Source organism: Rana temporaria, chromosome 3 (assembly GCF_905171775.1).
Source record: "Rana temporaria chromosome 3, aRanTem1.1, whole genome shotgun sequence".
Classification (NCBI taxonomy): domain Eukaryota; kingdom Metazoa; phylum Chordata; class Amphibia; order Anura; family Ranidae; genus Rana; species Rana temporaria.
Window position 1 is genome coordinate 422,913,506 of NC_053491.1, and position 19,175 is coordinate 422,932,680.

The 19,175-nt window shown below is 39.9% G+C and overlaps 1 protein-coding gene across 1 annotated transcript; it reads right to left on the reverse strand.

Moving 5' to 3' along the window:
- Positions 1-10,568: 10,568 nt before the first annotated feature.
- NKX6-3 (NK6 homeobox 3) lies at positions 10,569-15,095 on the reverse strand. The gene is made up of 3 exons (XM_040346189.1): positions 13,587-15,095; positions 12,058-12,227; positions 10,569-11,253 (listed from the first exon to the last, which is right to left on the reverse strand). Exons 1-3 carry the CDS (start codon positions 13,954-13,956, stop codon positions 11,023-11,025), a joined length of 771 nt encoding a protein of 256 aa, XP_040202123.1. The 5' UTR covers positions 13,957-15,095; the 3' UTR covers positions 10,569-11,022.
- Positions 15,096-19,175: the final 4,080 nt, after the last annotated feature.

Below are 19,175 nucleotides of genomic sequence, written 5' to 3' on the forward strand. Positions count from 1 at the left end.
CGGACCTGGTTGATGGAGAGTGTGATGAGGCTGAAGCATTATGGGTGGAACTGCATACAGATGTGCGTAGTTCAAAGTTAATCATTGGAGTTTGTTATAGACAACCCAATGTTAATGAGGAGGTGGAGACTCAACTCCTTTCACAGATGGAAAGGGCTGCAAGGGCTGGGACGGTGATAATAATGGGGGATTTTAACTACCCAGAAATTGACTGGAATAATGGCACTGCTGGGACAGTTAAAGGACAAAACCTATTGCCAGTTTCTTGAGGCCCCAACTAGGAATGATGCTCTGTTGGACCTGGTAATCTCAAACCATGCAGAGCTTATTACTAATGTTCAGATAAAGGAACACCTGGGTAGCAGTGATCATAACATGATTTCATTTAATGTTAACTATAAGCAAGAAATACATACAGGAAAGATAAAAACACTCAATTTCAAGAGAGCAAATTTTCCAAAGATGAGGGCTGCTCTCCAAGACTTAGACTGGGAGGGAATATTGGCATCGATAAACACAGAACAGAAATGGGAATTCTTCAAAAAGACTGTGTGGAACCTCACTGCAAAGTATATTCCCATGGGCAATACGTTTAAAAGGCTAAAAATAAAACCTATGTGGCTCACGGTCAAAGTTAAAAAAGCTATAAACAATAAGAAAATAGCCTTTAAAAAATATAAAAATGAAGGAACACTAGTGTCGTTTAAATGTTACAAAGAATATAACAGGGTATGTAAAAAGGAAATCAAGGATGCAAAAATTCAAAATGAACTACAGATTGCAAAAGATAGTAGGACAAACCCCCAAAAATTCTTTAAATATATTAATAGTAAAAAGGTGAAGTGTGAGCATGTAGGCCCCTTACAAAATAATCTAGAGAGGGTGACTGGGGACAAAGAGAAGGCTAATTTATTAAATGCTTTCTTCAGCTCTGTGTATACAATGGAGCATGGGGGAGCTCATGTCCATAATGGGGGTGGGAGTGACACAGCCCCAAATCCAAAATGACTCAAAAGTGATATGGTCCAGAAATATTTAGACAGAATAAAGGTGGATAAAGCACCTGGACCAGATGGCATCCACCCACGGATCCTAAAATAATTAAGCTCTGTCATTTCAAAGCCATTGTATCTAATATTTAGGGACTCATTAATGACAGGAATAGTACCACTGGATTGGCGCAGGGCCAATGTGGTGCCCATATTTAAAAAGGGAACAAAGTCTTTACCAAGTAACTATAGACCTGTTGGTTTAATTTCTATAGTTGGGAAGATACTGGAACGTTTAATAAAAGACCACATAGATGAGTTCTTGCTGGAAAAAAAATATTTAAGCAACAGGCAGCATGGATTCATGAAAGACAGAAGCTGTCAGACAAACCTGATTTCCTTTTATGAAGAGGTAAGTAAAACCCTGGACAGAGGAATGGCTGTGGACGTGGTATACTTGGATTTTGCAAAAGCGTTCGATACAGTTCCCCACACATGGCTCATGTGTAAGGTAAGGTCTACAGGATTAGATATATCAGTTTATAAATGGATAGACGACTGGCTGAATTCAGAGAGTCGTGGTTAATGATTCTTACTCTGAATGGTCTAAGGTTATCAGTGGTGTACCCCAAGGTTCAGTGTTGGGACCCTTACTTTTTAATATATTTATAAATGATATTGGGTCTGAGATCAAATGTAACATTTCTGTCTTTGCAGATGACACCAGGCTATGCAGTGGAATAACTGAATTTAAAATTGTGAGAGTACACAGACCACAGGATGGGCTGTGGGCGTCTCGCAGTAATACAGTGCCGCGTCCTAGATTATAGCAAAGAAGAGTTGTGATTGTCTCAATAAAATAATATTTTTATAACGATTAGTGCCTAGAAAGTCCATTTCATTGTTCCTCCAACAACTCTTCTTTGCAGTGGAATAACGTCCTTACAGGATGTCTCCAATTTACAAGCCGACCTCAATGCTCTGTCTAATTGGGTGACTAAGTGGCAGATGAGGTTTAATGTTGATAAATGTAAAGTTATGCACTTGGGGGCTAAGAATAGGCATGCATCATACATGCTAGGGGGAGTACAACTGGGGGGTTCTGTAGTGCAGAAGGATCTGGGGGTTTTGGTTGATCATAAGCTCAATAATGGCATGCAATGCCAAGCTGCGGTTTCCAAAGCGAGCAAAGTCCTTTCTTGTATTAAGAGAGGTTATGGACTCCAGAGAGAGAGAGATATAATTTTGCCCCTGTACAAATCATTAGTAAGACCTCATCTGGAATATGGGGTTCAGTTTTTGGCTCCAGTTCTCAAAAAGGATATCGGAGAACTGGAGAAAGTACAGAGAAGGGCAACCAAACTGATAAGAGGAATGGAGGAGCTCAGCTATAAGGAAAGACTAGAAGAACTAAATGTATTCACTCTTGAGAAGAGGAGAATAAGGGGGGATATGATCCACATGTACAAATATATAAGGGGTCCATATAGTGAACTTGGTGTTGAGTTATTCACTTTACGGTCACCACTGAGGACAAGGGGGCACTCTTTAAGTCTAGAGGAAAAGAGATTTCATATCCAAATACGGAAAGGTTTCTTCACAGTAAGAGCTGTGAAAATGTGGAACAGACTCCCTCCAGAGGTGGTTCTGGCCAGCTCAGTAGATTGCTTTAAGAAAGGCCTGGATTCTTTCCTAAATGTACATAATATAACTGAGTACTAAGATCTGTAGGTAAAGTTGATCCAGGGTAAATCCGATTGCCTCTCGGGGGGATCAGGAAGGAATTTTTTCCCCTGCTGTAGCAAATTGGATCATGCTCTGCTGTTTTTTTTTTGCCTTCCTCTGGATCAACTGTGGGTATGGAGTTGGGTGTATGGGATTGTACTATGTTTTTTATTTTGTTTGTTTATTTTTTTTGTGGTTGAACTGGATGGACTTGTGTCTTTTTTCAACCTGACTAACTATGTAACTATCACTGCTTGGAAAAACAATAATTTATGTTGCAAAATTGGTGAAGAAAGAAAGAAAACCCCCTACTATATTTACACCTTCTACTGCTTTATATCTGAATTTTGTAGATTTTTGCTTATTTGTTGCTTTATTTAGTCCTATCCCCAATAAGGGTGAAGGAAAACCAGCTATGAGAAAACATGAAGGTTGCCATTGATGATCTCTCCTTTCAAACACATATTGTGCTTCAATACTTTGAGTCAGTGCCTAGAACAGATAAGAACTTTTTCTTGCTCGGAGACTGATAACTAGCATTTTCAGAAGGTAATTATCTATGGATTACCCCATATGAAGACAATAATTTAGAGCCCAAATCCAGCTGAAACATTTTTAGTTTTGCAAGTTGACAACAGTTAGAATTTCCTTCAGGCTTTGTTTGCTGCTTGTGATTCCATTGGGGAGATGCCACCTTGCTTCCTGTCCTAAGACCGGAAAGTAAATAATAAAAACCTAACCCTTTACTACTTTATTGAAGAAATTCTGCTGTTTGTGTTGGAGAAATTTACCATCACGTCTTAGCCTTTTTGACGTCTTGTAGTTACCACAGGGGTATGAATGAATGAACGAAAACTTATATAGCGCGGCACATGCAAACTAAATCGCCTCTGGGTCCCAGGTACACCATTGGGACCTGGCCCCATGCTCCAGGGGGCTTGTGCGGCCCCCCTGTACACCTAGATAGGAGGGCAGTTGTATGTGGAGGAACCAAACCCTCCATGTAGCCGCTGAATGTCCGCTTCTTTTTTTTATGTAAAAAATAAACAAACATAAAAAAAACAAAAAAAAACATTAAATGGTAAAAAAAATAAGAAAAAATAAAACAACAAAAATAAAAAAAAATATTGACACTAGTGGCGGAACTACCAGGGTCTCAGAGGTTGCACTTTTGACTGGTCTCTGGTGTTCCGACACCGTGTTAGGACCCCAAGATGGCAGGAAGGTGGCCCGGTTTTGGACCATAATAAAGAGTCCCACGATGGGAGTAAAGGGCTCTGGGATCAGTGGGAAGGGCCCCAGTTGGGTGCCAGGTGGGCCCTTCATGGTTTCTTGCACCAGGACCCTGAAGGTTGTAGTTTTGCCTCTGAGTTACTATCACACTTACCTTCCTTCAGAACATAAGATCCTGTCCCACTAACTCTTAAATCAAATGTCATGGCAAGAACCATTACACTAAACTACATGCGTTCTAAAGAATAATTTAATAGTCTATTGTGCATACTGGGTAATTCCTGCTCCATCAAGGTCCTACAAAGCACAATGTGTAAATATTTTCAATTAGGCAAACTCTATACACAAAACTATTTCTGGCTACCAGAATTATACAGTTTGTATCACACACACAAACAGTATAAACTAGTTCTATAGTGTATGTATCTTATTTATCTTTTCTTACTTTGATTCTTCAGCTTTATAATCAGGGTAAATGAATTCTGTCAACTAACCTCACACAGGGGTTTATTAAAGACAAATGGGCTGTTCACTTTACAAGAGAAGCTTCATGAATGTGGTGAAGTTTCACTTCGCAAAGACTAACCAATAGTGCAAGGAAAAAAAAAACAAAAACAATATCTTCTCTTGCACATGATTGGATGATAGAAGTCAGCAGAGCTTCACCTCATTCACTAAACTCTGGGGGATATTCCCTTGCAAAGTGGACACTCTATTTTCCTTTAGTAAACTATCCCTGCTGTCTATCAGCTCCTAAGTGTGTATTAATTGTATCATATCTGTTGTTGTTGTTACATATCTCTTTGCCATGTTAGGGCTCATGCACACTGCATCTCAAAGAAGCTCAAAGAAGCGGCTCCTACAGGCTTTTGAACTTTTTTGAGCTCTCATTTCGTTCTGCCTGTTAACTTCCCCCATGTTAGCTTCCTGTTAACTTCCCCCAATGTGTCCATGCACACTATGGGCCAGATTCAGAGCGGACTTACGACGGCGTATATCCACGTACGAATGTGAGCCGTCGTATCTATGCGCCTGATTCTTAGAATCAGTTACGCATAGATTTGGCCAAGATACGAGCGGCGTAAGTCTCCTACGCCGTCGTATCTTGGGTGCATATTTACTCTGGCCGCAAGGGGCGCTTCCTTAGATTTACGCGTCGAATATGTAAATTAGGTAGATACGCCGATTCACGAACGCCGATACGCTGTTTACGTTAGGCTTACATCCGGCGTAAAGTTACCCCTGCTATATGAGGCGCAGCCAATGCAAAGTATGGACATCGGCAAGCGTATCTTTTTACGTCGTTTACGTAAGTCGTACGTGAAGGGGGCTGTGCGTAGGTTACGTTCACGTCACAGGCAATGGGCCTGGCGTATCTTATGAAGTAAATTCGACGTGATAGTGAGCATGCGCCGTTCGTTAGGCGCGTCATTTACGTGGGGTCACGATTGATTTACATACAACACGCCCACCTCTTCCACATTTGAATTACGCGGGCTTATGCCGGACCATTTACGCTAGGCCGCCACAACTTACGGAGCAAGTGCTTTGTGAATACTGCACTTGTCCATCTAAGTTGCGGAGGCGTAGCGTAAATAGGATACGCTACGCCCGCACAAAGATACCCCAGGATACGTGAATCTGGCCCTCAGGCTTTTTCAGGAGTTTACAGGCATATGCTCTTATAGGGCTCATGCACACTGCATCTCAAAAAGAAAAGCTGCTTTTACAGGCATTTGAGATTCTATTTCTCAAGCTTTTGCTCTTTTGCGCATTTTTATTGAGCTTCTTCAAGCTTTTTTGAGCATAAGTATTGTTGTTCACAAACCCTGCTCTCGGCTTATTTTATCTTTTTTTTTGTGTGAATTTCCGAGCTTCTTTGAGCTTTTTGTGGGCACTTAGGTGTCCGTTTTGCTCAAAAGCTCCTCTCAAACACACAAATTTGGTGTTTTTTTTTCTACTTGTAAGAGCATATGCCTGGCTAACATGGAGGGGAATTTCCAGACAGAAAAAAAAATTACAACTCAAAAAGCGCAAAAGCCTGTAGCAGCTTCTCTGAGCTTCTTTGAGATGCAGTGTGCATGAGCCCTTAAAGTGATTGTCAAGTCTATTTTTTTTTCTATAAAAATAACAAACATGTTATACTACCCTGGTGTGGTTTTGCACATAGCAGCCCCGATCCTCCTCTTCTTGCCTCTTTAATACTCCTGGTCCCTTTCTCCTGTTAAGTGCCCCAACAACAAGCAGCTTGCTATGGGGGCACCGGAGTCGAGCTTCAGCTCTGTGTGTCCATTCAGACACGGAGCTGACTTCGGCCCCACCCCCTACCTCTCCTGATTGGCTAACTAACTTTTTTTTTTTATTTAAAAAGGTATTTATTAAAAAAATGTAAAAGGGCACATACATAACAAGTCAGCAGCCAAGAAAAGGAAACAAAGGGCCGCATAAGATACAGGCTAACTGACTTTGATTGACAGCAGTGGGAGGCAATGGCACTGCTGCTGTGTCTTAACCAATCAGGAGGGAGAGTCCCGGATGGCCAAGACACTCGTGGACGTCGCTGGCCAGAGATGGGACTCTGTTAAGTATTATGCCGCGTACACACGATCAGAATTTCCGACAACAAATGTTCGATGGGAGCTTTTTGTCGGAAATTCCGACCGTGTCTAGGCTCCATCGGACATTTGCTGTCGGAATTTCCGACACAAAAATTTGAGAGCTGGTTCTCAAATTTTCCGAATGTCCGATCATCTGTATGCGGCACAAGGGAGAGGGGTGCAAGGGGGGCTTCTGCACACAGAAGGCTTTTTTTCTTAATGCATAGAATGCATTAATATAAAAAAAAACTCCGACTTTGCAACCCCTTTAATGCAAAGCGATATGTAACAACAACAACAACATATATGATACAATTATACACACTTTAGATGCAATGTCCATAGGCAGAAAAATACCCCCCACCAAACTTGCGTTTTTGAGAGGAGCTTTTGAGTAGAAAAGACACCCAAGTACCCAAAACGAATTAAGCAGCTTAAAAACGCTAAAAAGAAAGAAAAATAAGCTATGAAAAAAATGCTAATGCTCAAAGAACCTCAATAAAAACACTCAAAAAAGCACAAAAAAGCACACGCTTCTTAAAGCTTTCAGGCAGAGAAATAAAAGCAGCTTTTTTTAATTTATTTTTTGAGCTGAAGTGCATGAGCCCTAAAGCCTCGTACACACGATCAGTACATCCAATGAGAACGGTCTGATGGACCGTTGTCATCGGTTAACCGATGAAGCTAACTGATGGTCCGTCGCGCCTACACACCATTGGTTGAAAAACCGATCGTGTCAGAACGCGGTGACGTAAAACACAACGACGTGCTGAAAAAAATGAAGTTCAATGCTTCTGAGAATGCGTGGATTTTTAATCGATGGTTGTGCGTACTAACGATCGGTTTTGACCTATCGGTTAGGAATCCATCGGTTAAATTTAAAGCAAGTTGGCTTTTATTTAACCGATGGTTAAATAACCTATGGGGCCCACACACGATCGGTTTTGACCGATGAAAACGGTCCATCAGACCATTGTCCTCTGTTTAACCTATCGTGTGTAAGAGCCCTTACTGTTCAGGGTTTGAGATTGGGTAAATAACCAGTAGGCAATGTTTCATCTTCAGGTGAACTCTACTGAACTAAAGCTGAAAAGTCTGACTAATAAGCAAGTTAAGCTAAAAAAAGACCAAAAGTAAATCTTTTATAAGGAAGTATACACAACTATTACACAATACACAATATTTTTGACTGAATGTTGTATTTATGAATGCCTAGTCATGACTGCTTTTCTTTATACTGCTGTTTGCATAGATGACAGGTCCTCTTGAAGTAATTGCACAAGCTTGTAAACCTCTGACCATAATGTTACTCATTATCTGTAATTGGAGAAAATGACAAATACTTTACACCTTCGCTTATCAAACCTCATTAAGATAAATGACCTGACCCTCTCATTCCATGTCCTGGCACGCCCCAACAAGGAGTGCCATACCCCATCACTTAACTCTTTCTATCTACAAATACTGCAAAATTGGATCTGGTTTAGTTTTAATGCATTTGTTGAATACACATTTTGCTGTAACATATGCTTCACAGGAAAACCTCTTATGCTTATATTATTATTAACTGAGAGAAGTTTCTTTATAGGTTGCAGATGAGAATATGTGAAGTCCATTATTAGAGTCTTCACAGATGTGGGGTGCAGAGTTCGTCCATTTGTAGAATGAGATCTTTGGAACAATGGCAGCACAAACAATGTGGATGCTTATTTCATTGGTGGTCACCGTCTTTTATTTGTGCCGGTTCAGGTTATTTCATTGGTAGTCACCGTCTTTTATGTGTGCCGGTTCAGGTTATTTCATTGGTGGTCACCGTCTTTTATTTGTGATGGTTCAGGTTATTTCATTGGTGGTCATCGTCTTTTATGTGTGCCGGTTCAGGTTATTTCATTGGTGGTCACCGTCTTTTATGTGTGCCGGTTCAGGTTATTTCATTGGTGGTCACCGTCTTTTATGTGTGCCGGTTCAGGTTATTTCATTGGTGGTCACCGTCTTTTATTTGTGCCGGTTCAGGTTATTTCATTGGTGGTCACCGTCTTTTATTTGTGCCGGTTCAGGTTATCGCTTTAAGCACAGCGATTGAGAGTTCCAATGTACACAAAGTTCAGAACAAGTAGTCTCCCATCAAAGTGTAGAGTATAAAGCATATGTACTCCTCTTAGCTGGATTATATGTTAACTATAGAATTTGTTGTTAATTGAACGCATTAACTGCAATGCAGTAAAACTGTGTAATGCAGATTCTGGAACTCTGCGGTGAAAATTTGACTGTTGAATCTTGCGGTGCTGCTTCCATCAATAATTAATGCTGATTTTTTAATGGATTGTCAGTCATAGCTGTTAGCTGAATTTCTCTCCAGGGACATCCTCAGGTTATTAAGACTTGAAATGTCCCTGATGTTTAAGTTCGGTTTGAGTCACCTTTAAAGCACCATGTGTATTTTTTAAGCTTTGAAGTTATTAGAAAACCACATGTATGTGACAGCTCTTTCTATTCGTATTTAGCAAACCTTCCTGATCAAATACAAAGTACCTTTCTAAACAGTTTATATTGTATATATCTATGGGATGATGAAGGTACCCAGAGACATAAGACAAAGATCTTTTGTGTACTGGTGATCCATTCTAGACAATATTTGGTGCAGCTGATTCCTCCATAAACATACCAGAAAATATATTCCATCTATGTTAGCCTATAAATCTTTACTGTAAGGCCTTATAAAATATATATATATATCTCCTTACCGGCCTACCCTTACACAGGCTATCCCCCCTTCAGTCTGTTATGAATGCCGCTGCTAGACTCATATACCTTACTAACCGATCCGTAACTGCTCTCCTCTCTGCCAATCCCTTCACTGGCTTCTCCTTCCCCACCGTGTAAAATTCAAAATGCTAACCACAACATACAAGACCATCCACAACATCGCTCCCATCTAGATTACGAACTTCACCTGCAGATATCGCGCAAATCGTCCCCTCTGCTCCTCCCAGGACCTCCTGCTCTCTAGCTCCCTTGTTACCCCCCTCCCATGCTCGCCTTCAGGACTTCTTCAGAGCCTCTCCCATCCTCTGGAACTCCCTGCCCCAGTATGTCCTGTCAGCCCCTACCCTGTCCACCTTTAGGCGATCCCTAAAAACTCATTTATTCAGGGAAGCCTAGCCCACATCCACCTAAGAACTGTACTCGAGCCACCCCCATCAAATCAGTGGTCATCAATCCTGTCCTCAGGGCCCACTAACAGGCCAGGTTTGCAAGATAACTGAAATACACAGGTGATATAATTTGCTGCTCAGTGATTGCAGTATTCTATTCTGCATCTCCCCAAGGTATTACATAAAACCTGGCCTGTTAGTGGGCCCTAAGGACAGGGTTGAGGACCACTGCATTGGATCATCCCCCGCAGCTATTACCTGTTGGTCTACCTCCTCCTTCCTTTACATTGTAATCTCCACAAGCAGGGCCCTCCTGTCACTTCTGTATTGTAATTGTACAGTCCCCCCCTCTACATCGTAAAGCGCTGCGCTAACTGTTGGCGCTATATAAATCCTGTATAATAACAATAATATAATCTTGTGCTGTTTACATTTTTAAGACCTTTTTAAATAGTTAGTGGACATGCAGTTGTCAAGAAAGATCATTTGTCATTGGGTGACCTCCCCATGGAAAACTGTTAGATGATATCTCAAATAATCCAACTCTGCTTTCAACATTCGGGCAGATATGTCAAGTTTTGGCATTTGAGTTGGTTATTTGTGTCCCACAAATTTGCAGATAATTAAAAGAAAGTGTCAAAATCATTTGTTTCTATCAGCTTTTATCCAATTCCAAGTTTTAAAAATTTCAATAAAATGTTTTACATTAATGTCTCTTAGTTTTTGCTGACTCATCAAGTATAAACCTTCTTTCTTTTAAGCCCCATATACACGGTCGGAATTCCCGACAGAAAAAGTCAGATGGGAGCTTTTGGTCGGGAATTCAAACCGTGTGAATGCTCCATCTGACTTTTTCTGTCTGGAATTCCGACAGAAATAGATTGAGAGCATGTTCTCAATTTTCCCGTCGGAATTTCCGACAGGCTTTTCCCGTTGGAAATCCCGATCGTGCGTGTAACTGTTGTAAAACTCAATAAACCTCTCAAAATATTGGCAGCGGTATTACTTCACTTATCTAACTTCAGTTTCACTTGGCCTAGTTTCAAAGAGACAGGGTTTCAGTGCCCTGCTTAGATTAATTCATAACAGAATAAATAAGACTATAAGACTGACACATACAGGGGGAAAGGTATTTTGAGGTTGTAGTTATTATAGCATTGTATATTCTCCTCTGGACCTTTCCATTCCAGTCACATGATGCCCATCACAGGTGATGTAGTCTTTGATTGTGTCCAGTAATGGCCGGTTGTCCTTATCAGTAATGATTGGTGATGATATTTCTGAGGTTTCCCTCTGATGACGCATGATTCTGGTTAGTCTTTATTACAAGTTGTGAGGGGTCAAGCTAAGCACAGAGAAGGCTGCTCGATGTTTCCGCAGTAACAAACGGATTTTCTCGTCATCTGAATCAGGATCTAGTGGTTTGCTGTATTCATCATCTTCATTCTCTGAAGGTGTCAGTTCTCCAGGAGCTCGGGAGCCAAGGCATGGTTGGCTAGTGGGGTCTATGCTGCTCTTCTTACGCCACTTAGTGCGCCGATTCTGGAACCAGACCTGATCAGACAACAATAAACATCACAAGATCTATTTATCCATCTGCCTCTATATCTAAAGAATTTCCAATAATGTATTAATAATATGAATTTATTCTCTTTTGAAAATAAGAGGGAAATTATCAACTTGTATAAATAAATATAAAGGGTACATATAGTAAACTTGAGGCAAAGTTTTTAACAATAAGGCCATTGTACAAGTCAAAGGGGCGCTGTTTGCACCTTGAGGAAGAAAAGGTTTAATCTCTGCAAATGTTCTTCACGGTAAGCGGTGTTAAAAATGTGGAGTCCACAGCAGCTTGTTCTAGCCAGCTCTGTAGACTGCGAAAAGAGCTAGATGGGTTTCAAAATGCACAAAATACGACTGACTATAAATATTAATTATAAAATAACTCTAGAGAATATTCCAGAGAGTATCCTACTGCCTTAAGGGATCTCAAAGGATTATTTTTCTCTGCTTGAGTTTTTAGCCTTCTTCTGAATCAGCTGCAAAGTTTGTATTTCTGATGGTATGATATTTCTGCAGCTTTGTCATTTATTTGTTTCTGCAGGTTTGTCATATCTATCTATCTATCTATCTATCTATCTATCTATCTATCTATCTATCTATCTATCTATCTATATATCTATAGTTTGTCTGATCTCTCACTTTACAATATGACAAAAACTTGCATGTCTGCTATCACAGGTAAGTACGTTAGATCTATTGACGATACATATGACAATAATACAGCAATCTATATCTCATACTCCGTATAATATTTCCTGCACTAGCAACATTGTGTATAAGCACAGATATACCCACCTTGACTTGAGATTCGCTCATGCCTAGGCTGAAGGCCAGTCGTGCTCTTTCTGGACCTGCAAGATACTTTGTCTGTTCAAAGGTTTTCTCTAGGGCAAAGATTTGATGGCCCGTGAAAGTGGGGCGAGTGTGTTTCTTCCTTGAGGACATATCTGTATTTCCTGTTGGGGCTGACAAAACCCAAAAAATGTAATGAATTTATGTGGCTATACTTTTAGCAAAATCACAAAAATTGGACAAAAGGCATCTGTAGTGTTTAAGCACCTTAACGATAACTCAACTCTAGAGTATTAAATTTTTTTTATTAGAAAGCATATTGACCAATGTATTTTTAATTTAGGAAATTTTGGATTTTTTTTAAAATATTTATAATGTTTAGGATTTATTAACTTTTGCACAGTTAATTTTTTTACAAGCCACTGTAACACACAGATAGTATGCCAGTAGGTGAACATCAATAGGCTTTGACACATGTAAAAATTATATTTATGCCATTTAGAACAAGTTTTTATTTGAGAAAGTGTATGTTTTATCATTATTCAAGCTAGTTTTTACTCGTTCAATGCTTTTCATGAATGACATAATATATATATATATATATATATATATATATATATATATATATATATATATATATATTTATATATATATATATATATACATACATACATACAGGCATACCCCACTTTTAAGTACACAATGGGGTTTATTTACCAAACCTGGAAAGCACAAAATCAGGCTCACTTCTGCATAGAAACCAATGAGCTTCTAGGTGTTATTACCACAGCTTAATTGAACAAGCTGGGGTTAGAAGCTCATTGGTTTCTATGCAGAAGTGAACCTGATTTTGCGCTTTCCAGCTTTAGTAAATAAACCCCATTGTGTACTTAAAAGTGGGGTATACCTGTGTATATATATATATATATATATATATATATATATATATATATATATATATATATATATAACCATTTACATGTGTTTGAAATCTGCAGCATTCTTTTGTTGAAACTGTTAAAACATCAATTGTCCACTGTTATCTTATTAATTATATTTATTGAAAAACAGAATACATATGTTTTCCTATCTGTTACTAAACCATATTATGTTCCCTGCCTTTTCTAACAGGAAATGTTACTAAAAGTCCCTCCAGAATATATCTACTGTAGGTGTAGAGCAATGCCTCCTACATGTGCAGCCATAATCTTCTTTCTATAGGAGGCGATTCACCTTTACAAATCATAAATACTTTAGGGTACAAGTTCTATAGGCTATGTCTTCTTATTATTTCCGTTTCTATTAGTAAGAATATTTTGTCTTCTAACATTCCAATATATCAGTATTTCTTCCCTCCTGTTTTTTCCCCTTTTATATTACAGATATTTTCATTAGATTGTTAGCTTTTACAGGAATGATTTATTGCAAGTCTTGTCCTTTATATTTGTTATCTCTTTAAACTTTAATTTTGTACAGCACAGCAAAATTCTTTAAAATGTATAAATCAATAACAATATCAGCATATTACTCACCATTACTGAGTGTCCTGTTTCCTGCTCTCCAATCCTGACCGATATCTGTCCAACCAGTCTGGCCTTGTGTGCTGTATGGGTTTCCGCCTTTAGCTATAATACCCGCTTGCTCCCCAAAACAGCTCCCTGTAGTTGAAGCTCGTCCATAACCTGGGACAGCCTGGTACGCTGGAAGAACCCCACCATGTGGACCAGGCAGGGGTCTGCCAAGTATGTCTGAGATGCCATGCGGTGTACCTGAAGGGAAATGGCACCCCAGTACAGAACTGCTGAACTTGTGGAAGGTGGTGTGGGCAGGGAACTGGCAGCCGGGTGTTTTAATGTCAGTGTAGGCAGGCAGCATAAAGGTTCCAGGATGGTGTGTCTCCATAGTTGCAGATCTTTAGATTACCTGTTCTTGGGAGATTGCACCAGCAGTAAAGCTGGGAAACTCTTCAGGTTGGGTAAAACCCATGAAAAGGCTCTGGAACCTATATTTAGTCTGTGACTCTCTCCCGAGTTCTGGTCGAAGCTAGTAAAGTAGGTTTAATCGAATTCCAGAGAGACTGATGGGACTTTCAGGAAATAAGTACTAGTTTCCAGGCTTGCCTATCAAACCGTACTAACATTCTCCCTTGTTTGTCCTTACCTCTCTTTGTCTGCCTTCTCTGGTCTACCTGTAATACAGCATATCCCCACTTTCCCTGGGCTCCTAGCTCTTCTCGCCACCTTCTTCTTCCCTTTATTCTCCTTTGGCTTCCTCTCACCTTGTCTTCTCTCCCTGCCCCACTCTCTGTTCCTCACTATCTCTCACTCCGTCACTGTCTCTCTCAAAGTCTCATTTCTCACTTGCCTTGCTCCTTCTGTGTCTCTCTCCCCAACTCCCTCTTTTTCTACTTCCCTCTGTCTTAGTCTCTCATTCTATTTTCTTTCACTCCATCTCACTTTTTTCGCAATCATCATTTCCTTTGTTCACTTTGCCTTCTTCGATTTCTTTTTCTATATTCCCCTATGCTTTCTCTCCTTCGCGCCAGCTCTTGGATCTTTCTCTAAAACTTCTCTCTTGGTGTGTTTCGCCTTCCAAGTTCACCTTCCTGTTCTTTTATTCTTCTTCTTCTTCTACCTTTGATCCGGCAGCACTATTAACTGTCCCTTAATGGCTACCTATAGAGTCTATTCCCCCTCCTCTCCAATTTCAGTAAGTTTTCTTCTTCTTATAGTCCTCCTCATCGAATGCAGGTGAACCTACACTTCACATTGGCTCACCTCCTCCCTCACCCTTGCAGCTTAGTTATTGGCCAAGGTAAGGGGGGGTGATGGCCAATCATTGGCCGCTCCCCACAGCTTTCGCACCCTGCTGGACGTCCCTAGATAAATGGAAGTTTAAGATAGGGAATTAATGAGTTTGATTTTTTCCACAGAGATGTTTGTTCACAAACTAAAGCTGCCTATCCCCTCTGCTACAGCAGGATTTATGGCAAGCTAACAGATTGCAGTACACAGCCCAAGAACAATACATTTAAAGCCGTTGTCAATTTAAATAGTACTTTTTTTTTATTTTTACAATTTGATTTTCTTTTGTTTAACTATCTGATTTATAATTTTATATGTATACCAAACACCATTTTCACTTCACATTATGTATCTCAACTTTAATCAGAAATTATCTATATGACTAGCTGCCATATCTATGCCAATTAAGATACAACGACTGTTGATAAGAGGCTGCAGAGTTGTTGAAATAAAAAAAAAAAATAGGTGTCACTTGAATGAGGCAGATTTGTGTTAGGGAATCGGTGAGAATTTGGAGCTTTTAATGTCTCCTCTTAATTAATATTGACTTGCTGGCTTATGTTGGGGTTAAAAAAAACGGCCAGGATTTGGCAGAAAGAAATGCATTGATTTTATTTGTAATAAATGGACAAGAAATAGTGGATTAGTAACACGGAGGTCAGAGATAAAGAAAAGGCCCCTACCATAAACCCCTGATAACGTTCATTCATACTTTGTCCTGCTTGGGTGTTACCTCCAGTCCCCCTATTTATTCATTTCATCCTCACAATCCTACGGTAAAATCTGCCTTCCTAGGCTTTTCTGGGCATTTCAATTAAATTTTTTTTTTTTAAAGAATTAAAAGATCAATTTAATATGAATAGTCTTAGTGGGCAATACTATTGTTACCATTTATAATTTGTAATTATCCACTTGACCTCTGGAAGATTTACTCCCCTTCATGACCAGGCCATTTTTTGCGATACAGCACTGCATTACTTTAAAGTGACAATTGCACGGTCATGCAGCGCTGTACATAAATTAAATGTGTAATTTTTTCCCCAAAAATAGAGCTTTCTTTTGGTGGTATTTAATCACCTCTAGGTTTTTAATTTTTTGTGTTATAAACAAAAAAAGGCAGAACATTTGAAAAAAAAAACATATCCAATAAAATGTAAAACATCAAATTTTAGGCCAATATGTATTCTGATACATACTTTTGGTAAAAAAAATCCCAATAAGCGTATATTGATTGGTTTGTGCAAAAGTTATAGGGGTTTATTTACTAAAGGCAAATCTACTTTGCACTACAGGTGCACTTGGAAGTGCAGTCGCTGTAGATCCAAGGGGGACATGCAAGGAAAATAAAAACAGCATTTTTGCTTGTACATGATTGGATGATAAAATCAGCAGAGCTTCTTCTCGTTTCAGATCTTCCCCTCAGATCTAAAGCAACTGCTCTTTCAAGTGCACTTGCAGTACACTTGTAGCACAACGTGCATTTGCCTGTAGTAAATCAACCCCATAGTGTCTACAAACTATGGTATATATACTGGATTTTTTTATAGTAATGGTGACAATCAGCGACTTATAGCAGGTGACAATCTGACACTAACTGACACTTTTGACACTTTGTAAGACCCAGTGACTCTAATACAGTGCTAAAACTATACACTGTCACTGTACTAAGGACACTGGCTGGGAAGGGGTTAAACATCTAGTACGATCAAAGGGTTAATTGTGTGCCTAGCCAGTGTTTTTGTTTACACTGTGTGCTGCTTTCACTGAGGGATGTGATGGATGTTCTTTCCCTGCTTTGCAGGGAAAGAAAATCCATCACCTTCCTGCTGTCAGGATGGAGCTCTGTATTGTTTACATACGCAGAGCTCCATCCAGCCTCTCTCCTCAACAATCAGTGGGTTCCGGCGGTCAGCCATTGGCCGGCACCCGCTGATCGGATTCTGCTGTGACTAATTACAGCAGAAGCAGCGTGGCGGTGGTGCGTGCATTTGCACGTCCCCTAACCGAAAGTGCAGAATCACATATACAGTTGTGCTCATAGGTTTACATGCCCTGGCAGAATTTATGATTTCTTTGCCATTTTTCAGAGATAATGAATGATAACACAAAAACTTTTCTTTCACTCGTGGTTAGTGTTTGGCTGAAGCCATTTATTATCAATCAACTGTGTTTACTCTTCTCAACAGAAACTACCCAAATGACCCTGATCAAAAGATTACATACTCTAGTGATTTTGGCCTGATAACATGCACACAAGTTGACACAGAGGTTTGAATGGCTATTAAAGGTAACCATCCTCACCTGTGATCTGTTTGCTTGTAATTGGTGTGTGTGTATAAAAGGTCAATGAGTTTCTGGACTCCTGACAGACCCTTGCATCTTTCATCCAGTGCTGCACTGATGTTTCTGTATTCTGAGTCATGGGGAAAGCAAAAGAATTGTCAGAGGGTCTGCTGGAAAAGGTAGTTGAACTGTATAAAACAGGAACGAGATATAAAAAGATATCCAAGGAATTGAGAATGCCAATCAGCAGTGTTCAAACTCTAATCAAGAAGTGGAAAATGAGGGGTTCTGTTGAAACCAAACAACGGTCAGGTAGACCAACTAAAATTTCAGCCACAACTGCCAGGAAAATTGTTCAGGATGCAAAGAAAAAGCCACAAATAACTTCAGGTGAAATACACGACTCTCTAAAAGCATGTGGTGTGGCTGTTTCAAGACGCACAATAAGGAGGCACTTGAGGAAAGGATGGGCTGTATGGTCGAGTCACCAGAAGAAAGCCATTACTACGCAAATGCCACAAAGTATCTCGCTTACAATACACCAAACAGCACAGAGACAAGCCTTAAACCTTCTGCCACAAAGTCATTTGGAGTGATGAGACCAAAATTGTGCTTTTTGACTACAACCATGAATGCTACATTTGGAGAGGAGTCAACAAGTCCTATGATGAAAGGTACACCATTCCTACTGTGAAACACGGAGGTGGATCGCTGATGTTTTGGGGATGTGTGAGCTACAAAGGCAAAGGAAATTTGGTCAAAATTGATGGCAAGATGAATGCAGTATGTTATAAGAAAAAATACTGGAGGAACATTTGCATTCATCAGCCAGGAAGCTGCGCATGGGACGTACATGACAATGATCCCAAACACAAGGCCAATTCGACCTGTCATTGGCTACAGCAGAATAAAGTGAAGATTCTGGAGTGGCCATTTCAGTCTCCTGACCTCAATATCATTGAGCCACTCTGGGGAGATCTCAAACGTGCAGTTAATGCAAGACAGCCCAAGAATTTACAGGAACTGGAGGGTTTTGCCAAGAGGAATGGGCAGCTTTACCATCTGAGAAGATAAAGAGCCTCATCCACAAATACCACAAAACACTTCAAGCTGTTATTGATGTTAAAGGGGGCAATACACAGTATTAAGAACTGGGGTATGTAAACTTTTGATCAGGGTCATTCGGTTAGTTTCTGTTGTCATTATGATTTAAAAAAAGTAAACACTTCAGCCAAAACGCTTCAGCCAAACACTAACCATGAATGAAAGAAAAGTTTTTGTGTTATCATTCATATTCTCTGAAAAATGGCCAAGAAATCATAAATTCTGCCAGGGTATGTAAACTTATGAGTACGAATGTATATATGTGATTCTGCACAGAACGGCTACCGTGTAGCAGTACATATCCTATGGGATGGTAAGCAAGTGTTTAAATGTGTACAGTACATATTTGCTCATCATATTTGTATGGTAGTGCTATTTAAGGAACTCAGTCAAGTAATTGCCAGACCATTGTTCTTCATTTTTACGAACAATCTACTGACTGGAATGGTACCAGCTGATTGGAGAAAAGCCATTGTAGCGCCAATATTTAAAAAAGGGCCAAGTTACATCCCTGGGAATTACAGACCAGTTAGCCTAACATCAATAGTATGTAAGCTCTTGGAGGGGACTATATACAAGATTTTAATAAAGAAAATTGTATCATTAGCTGTAAACCGCATGGATTCATGAAGTATCAATCTTGCCAAACCAATCTATTAGCCTTCTATGAGGAGATGAGCTGCCCTCTAGATAAAGGAAGGCCCGTAGATGTGGTATATCTGGATTTTGCAAAAGCATTTGATACAGTTCTCCATAAACATTTACCGTACAAAGTAAGGTCCATTGGCATGGACCATAGGGTGAGTACATGGATTGAAAACTGGCTACAAGGGCGAGTTCAGAGGGTGGTGATAAATGGGGAATACTCTGAATAGTCCGGTGTGGAAAGTGGGGTCCCCCAGGTTTCTGTCCTGGAACCAATCCTATTTA

Excerpts from the sequence above, each read along its gene's own strand:
- NKX6-3 (XM_040346189.1), bottom strand. The coding sequence starts at position 13,956 with ATGGAGACACACCATCCTGGAACCTTTATGCTGCCTGCCTACACTGAC. Across the intron at positions 12,228-13,586 it reads AAACAGGACACTCAGTAATG|CCCCAACAGGAAATACAGAT; the intron begins GTGAGTAATATG and ends GGGTTTTGTCAG. Across the intron at positions 11,254-12,057 it reads TGAGCGAATCTCAAGTCAAG|GTCTGGTTCCAGAATCGGCG; the intron begins GTGGGTATATCT and ends TTGTCTGATCAG.